The 11452-nt window shown below is 34.0% G+C and overlaps 1 protein-coding gene across 1 annotated transcript; it reads left to right on the top strand.

The window, feature by feature from the left end:
• Positions 1–4335, top strand: LOC107616284 (GDP-mannose transporter GONST2). Its single transcript, XM_016318260.3, has 10 exons — positions 1–127; positions 703–888; positions 1028–1220; positions 1394–1533; positions 1644–1773; positions 1866–1964; positions 2216–2370; positions 2469–2585; positions 3894–3991; positions 4092–4335. Exons 2-10 carry the CDS (start codon positions 707–709, stop codon positions 4133–4135), a joined length of 1158 nt encoding a protein of 385 aa, XP_016173746.1. The 5' UTR covers positions 1–127; positions 703–706; the 3' UTR covers positions 4136–4335.
• Positions 4336–11452: the final 7117 nt, after the last annotated feature.

The following is an 11452-nucleotide window of genomic DNA, read 5'->3' as shown; positions in this document are numbered from 1 at the left end:
TGACTTCTCATCAATCCTTCTTCCAATTCTTCATCTGGGTATGCTCCATTTAGTTCAAAGTTTCTACCTTTTGTGAATGATCACTGTTTTAGAAAGCTAGTTAGCTGCTGCTGCTGCTGCATAAACAGTAAGAATCTCACTTCTTCAGGTTTTTATAGTCTCTTGATGTTTTGAACTCTATAATATGTTTGGAAATTGACTAGTATCATGCTTTTCAGATTTGTCTGGTGCTTTTTTTTTTTTTTTTTGGATTTGGGGGGGATATGTTTATTCTTTAGCTTTTATGCTGAATTCTTGCATCTTGAATCTTGTTCTTCCAACTGTGCTGTGTGTGAATTGCATGACCCTTCACATGGTTTCTTCACAATGCTTGGAATTTGGAAAATTGGACCTGCTTTAATGAAATGTTCTGTTTTTGCTTATTACTATATTTTTAGTTTTTTACCTTAGCTACACAAATGACATATTATTTTCTAACAGTATCTTAGAATATTGTAAAAATAAGATTTTAGTCAATAAACTTGATTGTCTTTTGATTCTACTCTTACATTGTTGGGAGGTTCAATGTAGAATTGTAGATCATGACTTTACACATCACTTTCAAGGTTATGATGATGTTTTTGTTTTAAATCTGAAATAGATTGTGCTTCATCTTTATGACTAGCTAGTTTTTTATGTATCTTTGTTTTTTCTTCCATTCAGGTTGATGATTAATATGTCGTCTGATTATAAGTTAGACATTGTTGATCATCATCATGACCCTGAAGAACTAGCACTAGATGATGAAAACCCTAATGCAGTGCACACAATTTTCAATGGAATTCATGAGCAAGCCAAGGTGCTCAACAATTTTGCAACCAACCTAGAGCGTAGAGCTTTGAATGATAGGTTTCAACCCAATCTTCTAAGATCATTTTCACTTAATTGTTGCTTTGATGTTCTGTTTTGGTTAGGAGTGATTGGAACTACTTATTCAACCATGGTAGCATGTTTTTAATCATTTTTCATGATTTATTTCTACAAGCAGATTTCTGAAAACTAGTAAAGTTACAGAAGATGGCGACGACGAAGGACGTTGCTTGCGTAGATCGGCTAAGAAGTCCGGGCCGCTTATCTCCGGCACGGCATACTGTATTTCTTCCTGCAGCATGATAATGCTAAACAAAATCGTTTTATCAAGTTATAATTTCAATGCAGGAATATCACTTATGTTTTATCAAGTAAGTTGGTTTTCTTCCTTTTTTTTGTTCGTTTACTACTCTTTCTGTCTATGCACTTTTAAGTGTTATTCTTGGAATATACGGTTATTCCAAAAATAACACTTAAAAAAAATAGACAGAGAGATAGTATATGAAAAGTTCTTCATCGATATAACTTCTTTTGTGCTTTGTAGAACCTTATTAGCACTCTGGTTGTGGTTCTGTTGTCGCTTTTCGGCCGAATTTCGGTTGAAAGGCTAAATTGGAGGCTGGTTAGAGTCTGGATCCCTGTCAATGTCATATTTATTAGCATGCTTGTATCAGGCATGTATAGGTATGCAATAATAATCAACTCTTTTTTTTTTTTTAAGATCTAAGAAGATTTGGATATGATGATCATTAGAGAAACCATTTTTTATATGGTGAACTATTTTCAATTTGCAGTTTGAAGTTCATAAATATTGCAATGGTGACAATTCTCAAGAATGTGACAAATATCTTGACAGCAATTGGAGAATTATATTTGTTTAGGAAACATCAAAATTCAAAAGTGTGGGCTGCCATGTTTCTCATGGTAAATAGAATTTTCATTCTTCTTACATCATAATTATATATACTCACTTGTTTAAATTTAGTTAAGATACAACATTAACATTCTTGATACAGATTATCTCCGCCGTGAGTGGCGGCATTACGGATCTTTCATTCGACGGTGTTGGTTATGCATGGCAGATTATCAATTGTGTTCTTACTGCAAGTTATTCTGTATGTAGATTTTAGTCCTTTGCTTTCTTTTCATATTCTTATCGGGTTAAACTTTTGGAATAAGCAGTTTTATGATATAGTATCAGAACTTCTGTTACCAAAAGATTTAGTTCGATAGACGAGTAATAAGGCCTATGCAAGATTCTTGCAAATTTATATATTTTTTTCTATCAATTTAAATTTTTGGAATAAATAATTTCATGACAGAAACATACTATAATAGTATAATGGAATGAAATGCTTTGTGACAGCTTACACTTAGATGGGTGATGGATGAAGCAAAGAAAGCAACAAAATCAGGATCTCTAAATGAAGTTTCAATGGTGTTGCTGAATAATTTGTTGTCTCTACCTTTGGCCATGGTTCTGATCTTTGTTTTTGGCGAGTTGGATTATGTAATACATGCGTGAGTGATACGTTTCTTAGTCTCAGAAACTCAATCAGAATCCTAACTAGTTGTTTATGGTGTTTTGATTCTGATTAAGGTTGGTATTATGGTTGCAGCAATGTGGTGAAGTTGCCAATGTTTTGGGGAGTTGCAACTGCAAGTGGATTCATTGGACTTTCTATCAGCTTCACATCAATGTGGTTCTTGCATCAAACTGGACCTACCACATATAGGTAATTAATTTCATCTACTTCAAATAATTCAATACATGGATTGCATAAGGGAGCTTCAGAATTTCTTAGTGGCAGAGTGTATTAGTATTCCGAGATTAGGAAAAAACACTCTGTTCGTTAAAATGGGTCAAATTCATAATACTAATTCGTTAATTCGACTTAAACGAATGAATTTTTGTCTTTAAAATTAAGGCTATAAAAGTAAGACGACAAAGAGATTTGATTTGATTAACCAAAAAAATAAAATTAGTTAAACGGGTCATTTTACGAACGAAAGAATTTGTGTTTTTTAAAAAAATTCAACATATTTTTTATTTTTATTGATTCGACTTAAAGATCTAATCTATCGACTTAAAAATCTTCATTTGTTTAAATTCTTTTTGTTCAAAAGTTTTTTTTTTCTCAAACCTTTTTTCTTAAAACTGAATTTTTTGTTCAAACTATTTTTAGAAAATAAAAGAATAAAAATAAAGAGTCCCACCCATTGTGGAGTAAGCCTTACGTAGTGTTTGTTTTGAGGTATTGAGACAGAGATTGAGAGACTGAGATTCAGTATCATGTTTGTTGGTTCAGAGACTGGTACTAAAATTTCTATCTCTGTCTCCAAAATTTCAGTATTTCAGTACCTCCAAAAAGTGAGGACACAGTGGACTAAAATTTTTAGAGATAGAGACTGAAACTTTAATAATATTTTATACCTAAAATACTCTCATTTCAATTAATTAATTTCAATTTTACCCTTTGTGCAAATTAAATTAGAGTTTCATTCTTGTTTCAATTTCTGTCTTCTATTTTGCACCAAACAAAATACTGAGATTTATTTCAATCTCTTTCTCTTAATCTCTGTCTCTCAATCTCAATCTTTCTGTCTTTATCTCTACATCAAACGCTACCTAAATGTTCTAGACCTAAAACTTGTAAACTTAGGTAAATCGAGCCTAAACGAATGTATTTGGCCAATTTGACAGCTCTAAAAAATACTGAAAGTTTTACTAATAATTTTGGGTATTTTTATACTTAGCGGAAAGGAGTCAAAAGAATTAGTTGATTTCACACAACATCTATTCAAATAAGATTGGATATCTTTTGTAATTTTTTTATTTTTTCTTTTTTAGAAAAAGAAAGACTATATTGCCAATTTACCATAACTAAAGAACTAGAGATTTGTTAATCAACGTAAAATTTTAAATGTAACTTCTTAATCTATGAAAAAATTGACAAGATGTCAAGCCAAAAAAAAGAATCCAATTTTTTTCCCTCCAAATTTCTAATGTCTCTGTTATCATTGTGTATGTTCAAAACATATAGTCTTGTAGGTTCCTTAAACAAGATTCCAATCTCCATTGCTGGCATTTTAGTGTTCAAGGTTCCACTAAGTATATCAAATTTGTTCAGCATCTTATTTGGTAATTCATCACAACACCTCCTTGTTATTATTATTGTCTAGTTTCTCTTTTAAGTTCTTTTATCTTATATTGATAATGCACATTATTATAATATTTTCAGGCCTCTTTGCTGGTGTATTCTTTGCAAAAGCTAAGATGTCATGATCCCAGAAGCTATCATTATTATAAGTTATAATAAATATATTATGTACCAATTAATTGTGATATATAGAGTCACATATATGAAAATAGTTAATTATTTATCATACACACCGCAAGGTCAAGGTGAATAGTTGAAAAAAGCACGCAAGATTTATACTCAGAATAATATCAACGAATTTTATGTTTATTTTTTTTCATATACAGTTATTATTATTATTATTATTATTATTATTATTATTATTATTATTATTAGACACAGGAATTATATATATTGAATGATTTAAACCTTGATTTTTATTTTTGGCACGTATTACTAATTTCAATAAGTGGCATTGTCCTTGAAGTAATTAGTAATGTTCTTTTGAGAAAGCTGTTGTTTAGATTATTTCTTTATCAATAATAGGCTTATTATTGTAATTATTTTTTTAGTTAGAGTACATAAAGAGTACATAGTATATAAGGTGTAATAACTCAACAAATATTTTTTAAGGAGATTTTTCATTCTCTTCAACAATGAGGAAAACTTATTTCTCTCCCTCTCCTAATCCCTTCTGGTTCATCAAACCATCAACATCACAGCTTGAACAGCTTAGGACATAAGATTTTTTTTCATGGTGCGGTGAGCGTGAAGAACAACCAAGCTGTGAATCAAATTAAAAAAAAATTTGTGAATTGAGATCAATCCAATTTTGCCATTTTCTTTCTATCCCTAATTTTTCTTTCGATATTTTCTTTCTCCATTCTTACCTCTTCCTTCAAATTCATCCAATAGAGTTTGATGAGAGGCTATTTCACAAGATTCTTACTCTGTGATTCATTGATTTCTCAAAATGGCGAACATGGTAAACAGACCCTCCCATTGTAGAGGTCGTGGAGTTACATTGGCTTGCTCTCATTGCAACAAGCAAGGCCACACAGAAGATGTATGCTATAAGAAGCATGGGTACTCCTCCCATTTCTATCAACGGCAGCAACATAACACCACCATTAATCACGTGATCATTGAGGGGCATGATGATATACTCAGTGACAAACAATCCCAACTCAATTGTCTCCAAGAGAACATTGGAATATCAAGATCTGGGTTCACCTCAAAGCAAAGATTTGCCTTGTTAGAGTTGATCAAAGACAAAAGTGTGCAGCAACAACCTCATAATTTAAATCAAATTTTGACTAATTCCATTCAGACTTCAACTCCAGGTAAAACCATTGCATTACATTTTAATGCGAGAATTATGAGTATTATCACTCCAAAATCTGCACTATGGGTCATTGATTCCGGTGCAACAGATCATGTGACTTTTGACTTAAAAGATTTTACAAGTTTTCAAAATATTGCTCCAATCAATGTGATATTACCAAATGGGACCAAAACTGTTAGCTCCATCATTGGTACAATCACATTCTCTAAAAATTTTTTTTCTCAAAAATGTTTTATACATTCCTTCTTTTGATTTTAAACTGATATCTGTGTCAAAGTTAACCTTAAACTTACATTGTCAACTGTTAATCAATGATAAGTGTTGTGAGATACAAGATAGATCCACATCAAAGATGATTGGCATTGCTGAGTGTATAGAATGGTTATATACAATGAGTAGAGAACCAGAATTCTCTCACTTTTCCCCTCTTCCAACAAAGCAAGCTTCATTGGCGGCAACTATGACTACTACTCATCTCACCACACCTTCACACAGTGAGCATAACAACATTTGGCATCTTAGATTAGGACACATACCCATGCATAAATTGATTTTTTTGAATAAGTATTATCCTTTTATAGATTGTATTGCTTCAAAACTTCCTTGTGATTCATGTCATTTTGCAAAACAAAAGAAATTATCTTTTAATCTTAGTACAACTAAAATAAAAGATTGTTTTGACTTAGTTCATATGGATATCTGGGGTCCTATTTCTGTCCCTTCCAATGAAGGACATAGGTATTTTTTGAGTGTGGTGGATGGCAAGAGGAGATTCACTTGGATTTTTTTTATGAAAACCAAATCTGAAGCATCACAATTGGTTATTAATTTTGTGAATTTTGTCAGAGTACAATTTGAAAAATAAGTTAAGTGTATAAGGACTGACAATGGGACAAAGTTCACTCTAAAATCCTTTTTTTCATCAACTGGAATTTTACACCAAATTTCTTGTGTAGAAACACCATAGCAAAACGGGATTGTAGAGAGAAAACACCAGCATATTTTAGGTGTTGCTAGAGCACTGCTATTTCAATCAGGAATTCCATATTGTTTTTGGCAATACGCAGTTGCTCACGCCATTCACCTAATTAATAGGCTGCCCAGCACTAACCTGGATAATGCTAGTCCTTACAAACTTTTGTATGGTAACTTACCTGACCTTTCATATTTAAGAGTATTTGGTTCTCTTGCATATGCCTCCACATTAACAAATTCAAGAACAAAATTGGACCCAAGAGCCAGAAAAACAGCTTTTCTTGATTTTAAATTAGGAACAAAGGGTTTTCGACTTATTGATTTAAAATCAAAGGAAATTTTCATTTCCAGAAATGTCACTTTTTATGAAACTCATTTTCCATTTTTACATTCTACTAGCACTGACATTTCTATGGTACCCATTTGTACTCCACAATACATTGATCTTTTTCAATATGATACACCATCCACACATCATTTGCAATCACCCACACATACCACACTCACAGATCCAAATGAACATTTCTCAAGCTCAATGCACTCACCAATTTCCTCACACACCATTGCACCCATTACCACACCACACACTACTAATGCACCTGCATCACAACACTCTGACATCACACATGACTGCATTACTAGAAAGTCTGAAAGAGTCAAGAAACCGCCTGCTTATTTGAAGGACTATCATTGTATGACAACCCACACAGCTCACTCTAGCAACTTTGCCAACTCTAACTCTTTATATCCTATCTCACAACACTTGTCATATGATAAACTAACCCCAAAATATAAGTCACTTTCTCTAGTCATCACCTCAAATCAAGAACCTAGCACTTATGAGGAAGCGACTGCACATGAATATTGGAGAAAGGCAATACAAGATGAATTGACAACTCTAGATCAGAACAGAACTTGGTGTCTCACTGAACTCCCAAAAGACAAGAAGGCTGTGGGTTGCAAATGGGTCTTTCGAGTAAAATTCAATCTCGATGGCACCATAGAGAGGCACAAAGCGAGGCTAGTTGCAAAAGGATTCACTCAAGTGCAAGGAGTAGATTATGGTAATACTTTTAGTCCAGTTGTCAAAATGACTACTCTACGAGTAATGTTAGCATTAGCAGCGGCAAAGAAATGGCATTTGAAACAGCTGGACGTCAACACTGCCTTCCTTCATGGAGATTTGGACAAGGAAGTTTATATGAAGATACCACCCGGTTTGGCTGTGTCACAACCAGGTTTGGTTTGTAAATTGCAAAAATCTCTATATGGGCTTAAGCAAGCAAGCAGGCAATGGAACATTAAGCTCACTCAGACTCTTGTGGATACTGGTTATAAGCAGTTTTTTTATGATCATTCACTCTTCATCAAGAAACAATATGAAAGTTTCATTGCCATTCTTGTATATGTTGATGACTTGGTTTTAACCGGGAATGACATTGGTGAAATCAATTCCATCAAGCAAACCTTGGATGACAAATTCAAAATAAAGGATCTTGGTGATCTCAAATACTTCTTGGGAATGGAAGTAGCACGCTCTAACTCTGGAATTCACATTTATCAGCGGAAGTACACCATGAACTTTCTTAGAGATTTTGGTTATCTAGATTGCAAGCCTCTCTCTACCCCATTTGATTATAGTCAGAAACTCTCAAAGGAATCAGGTACCATTTTAACAGACAACACTGTTTACAGACAGCTCATCGGTCGACTCCTTTACCTCACAAATACTAGACCCGATATCTTTTATGCTGTGGGACGTTTGAGCCAATTTTTGGACTGTGCAACCACTTCTCACCTACAAGCTGCTTTTCGCGTCCTCCGATATTTAAAAGGCCGACCTGCAACTGGTTTCTTCTTCTCCTCTACTTCTAATCTGCATCTCACTGGATTTGCCGATGCTGACTGGGCTACCTGTACCGATACTCGTCGCTCCGTTTTCGGTTATTGCTTCATGCTTGGGAACTCTCTCATTAGCTGGAAGAGTAAGAAGCAAACCACCGTTGCCAAGTCCTCTGCAGAAGCTGAATATAGGTCTCTTGCTGTTGCCACTTGTGAAGCTAGTTTGTTATCTTTCTTAATGAATTTTATTGGTTTGCTGCTTCAAAAGTCTATCACTCTATTTTGTGACAACCAGTCAGCCATTCACATTGCCAATAATCCAATCTTTCATGAAAGAACCAAACACATTGAAGTGGACTGCCATATTGTTCGTGAAAAGCATTTGTCTGGTCTCATTCATCTTATGCTAGTTCGTTCCAAGGATCAACTTGCTGATTTTCTTACCAAACCTCTGCCACCGGGTCCTTTTCTTACTAATGTTTCCAAGCTAGGATTGTTAGATTTACACAATTCTAGCTTGCGGGAGGGTGTTACCTAGATTATTTCTTTATCAATAATAGGCTTACCATTGTAATTATTTTTTTAGTTAGAGTACATAAAGAGTACATAGTATATAAGGTGTAATAACTCAACAATATTTTTTAAGGGGATTTTTCATTCTCTTCAACAATGAGAAAAACTTATTTCTCTCCCTCTCTTAATCCCTTCTGGTTCATCAAACCATCAATATCACAGCTTGAACAGCTTAGGACATGAGATTTTCTTCATATTAAGGACGATTAAAATTGTATTGTTCAGCAATTCATTTTCTGTTCATCAAAGCACATGGATACAATATTTGAATTTTGTAACTCTTGTGTGTTAGTTTTTATTGAAGTCGTTTTAAATCTCATCAAAGGCTCTTGTGTGTTACACTACTTTAACATAGGGCTCACAATACTAATCGTATTCGCGAGTATCTAATTTGATCCAACATACTCGTTCGGGTAGGGTTAATAACAACTCGATTCACAGTGGGTCAGATTAAGAACACAACGGGTATGATCAAATGTGGGTTTAGGTGTAATCTAACTCGATCAATTCGGACACGTAATATATTATATATTATAATATGTAACTAAAAATTATTATACATATATAACGAAGTTGATGGAAATCGAACCCATATTTTTTTAATATAAAAATAGATTTTATTATGATTTATTGTTTTTAATTTTAATATAAATTTAATTTTGTATTTTCTATTTTATTAGTATGTTTATGAATTACGAAATAATTAAATATTATGTTTGATTGGAAAAATTGTCTATGCCATAGTTTGGGAATTGAATCGAAGGGACTCCTCAACCTTCTACCCAATTCTCCGACACAACAAGGGAGGGACTCACTCAACCTCACCTGTCTGCATCATGGTTTTTTCTTCACGAAACCAAAAAAGGGGTTTTCAAACCTCTAATCACTGAATATTACGACTACAATAACTAAGGAAATATTTATAATCTCTTATTAAGTTAACACAAAGAAAACCCTAAAACCCATAAACATAAAGCCCAATCTAGTAACTAAATAAACAAAAATAAAAATACATCAAAATAAACTAATAACTTTTAAATAATATTTGATCTTTTTATATCACAGACATTTAAAACACGTATCAGATAGTGAAGGTTGTGGTAGGCTTAGAGAAGGGGGGTTGAATCTATGCCTTCCTTTTAGTTGCTGTTATTACCCTTTTTAAACAAACTTTCAATTCAGGTTCTATTTGAACTAAGCAGCGAAAATTTATGAGATAATTTATTTTTGTCTCATGAATATCAGAAAACAGAACTCAGCAGAGAAGAGAAAAGCTAACACCAGCATGTATCCTGGTTCGGTTGCCTTGTGCGATGCAACCTACATCCAGTCTCCTCCACAATTATGGAAGAATTTCACTATAGTTAACAGTATTACATACACCAATTTTATAGGATTGACCCAATCCTTTCACACTCAAGTTCTAACCTAACTTGACATTGGCTATGCTAATACCTAACTATTCACTTTTAGTGCTAACCCAACTAAGAAAGGGATACCTCACAGGTACAAGATACAAGACATAAACATACCTAAAGAAATCTGAAAATAACTCTAGGCTTTTCTCTCAAGTGTATCACTCAGCCTTTTTCCACTCATGGCTTTTACTTGAGCTTTCTCACAATGCCTTTTCTCTCAAGAAATTACAGAAAGATAAACATAGAAAAGTACATGACAATCTGAAAAACATGAAGGAGATTGACTTCATCAGCAGCCTCTTTGCTATGTGCAAAACCAGATTCGCAAACCTTAGATACAGTTCTTCAGTATTGGCCGAATGCTTCTTTGAAAGAAAGCATTATCCAAGTAGAGAAACTTCTTTGCAGAGCACTGTTCTCACACTCTGGTTTTCTCTCCTTGCCTCTGAATGAACAGAAAAACTTCTTTTATCTCCTTGCATGTTGTTGCTGAGTTTCTCTCTCCAAGGTCAACCCTCGAGCTGTGTGCTTCACTCACACACCACATCACCTTTTTCCCAGTTAATCCCCAAATTGGAAGTTTGAGTCTGACCTTCTTTCCTGACCGAAAGTCTCAGGGAAGCAAAGAAAATTATTTTCAATGGTGAATCCAGATCTGAACCCTTGAGATACTTCTTGGTCCCCAAGAAACAATCTTGACCATTGATGTACAGCAGTGTAAACAGAGATTGCTTTCTCCATTTATCCTAAATTAGGGATTTTCAAGCTGTCTCCGTTTTGCTTGATCGAAGACACAGAACAGTAGAAACAAACATTTTCAATGGTAATCCCAGATCTTGGCCATTGAAAAACAACTTGGTCCCCAAGACACATATATGACCGTAGATGCACAGCAGTGAAGATCAAAGAACACTTTTTCCATTTATCCAAAAATGGTAAAGCAGAAGATTTGAGATGAAGTGAAGAAAGTAAGTTACATGCAAATGGAAATAAATCACCTTTTAATTTCTAATCAACTTGATGGGTGATTAGATCTTTGCTTTATGATTAAGCTTTCTCTTTCTTTCTTCTCTGATAAAAGTAGCAGGAGGAACACAGCTCTCTTTCTTTTGTTTTGTTGCTGACCAAAGCAATAAGAGAGAGTGAAGTCTTCAATCTTGTATTAAAAGCTTGGTGGGATCCACTTGGGTAAACAACTCAGGCTTAGGTTGGCTTTCTTCATATTCAGCCCGTTGGTTTCTTTGGCTTTGTTTCTTTTGAGCTCCACTTGATTAACCAGCCCATTAGCCTTGATGTTTTTATTTTCATTT

The sequence above is a fragment of the Arachis ipaensis genome, chromosome B1 (assembly GCF_059453495.1).
Source record: "Arachis ipaensis isolate K30076 ecotype BB chromosome B1, ASM5945349v1, whole genome shotgun sequence".
NCBI lineage: Eukaryota > Viridiplantae > Streptophyta > Magnoliopsida > Fabales > Fabaceae > Arachis > Arachis ipaensis.
The sequence above is the reverse complement of the archived record's forward strand: the minus strand, read 5'-3'. Positions and strand labels throughout refer to the sequence as shown.

Bases quoted from the DNA above. Each gene is read 5' to 3' on its own strand.
- LOC107616284 (XM_016318260.3), top strand. From the start codon at position 707: ATGATTAATATGTCGTCTGATTATAAGTTAGACATTGTTGATCATCAT. The intron at 889-1,027 runs GTTTCAACCCAA...TTCTACAAGCAG, and splicing joins CGTAGAGCTTTGAATGATAG to ATTTCTGAAAACTAGTAAAG. The intron at 1,965-2,215 runs GTATGTAGATTT...GCTTTGTGACAG, and splicing joins TTCTTACTGCAAGTTATTCT to CTTACACTTAGATGGGTGAT.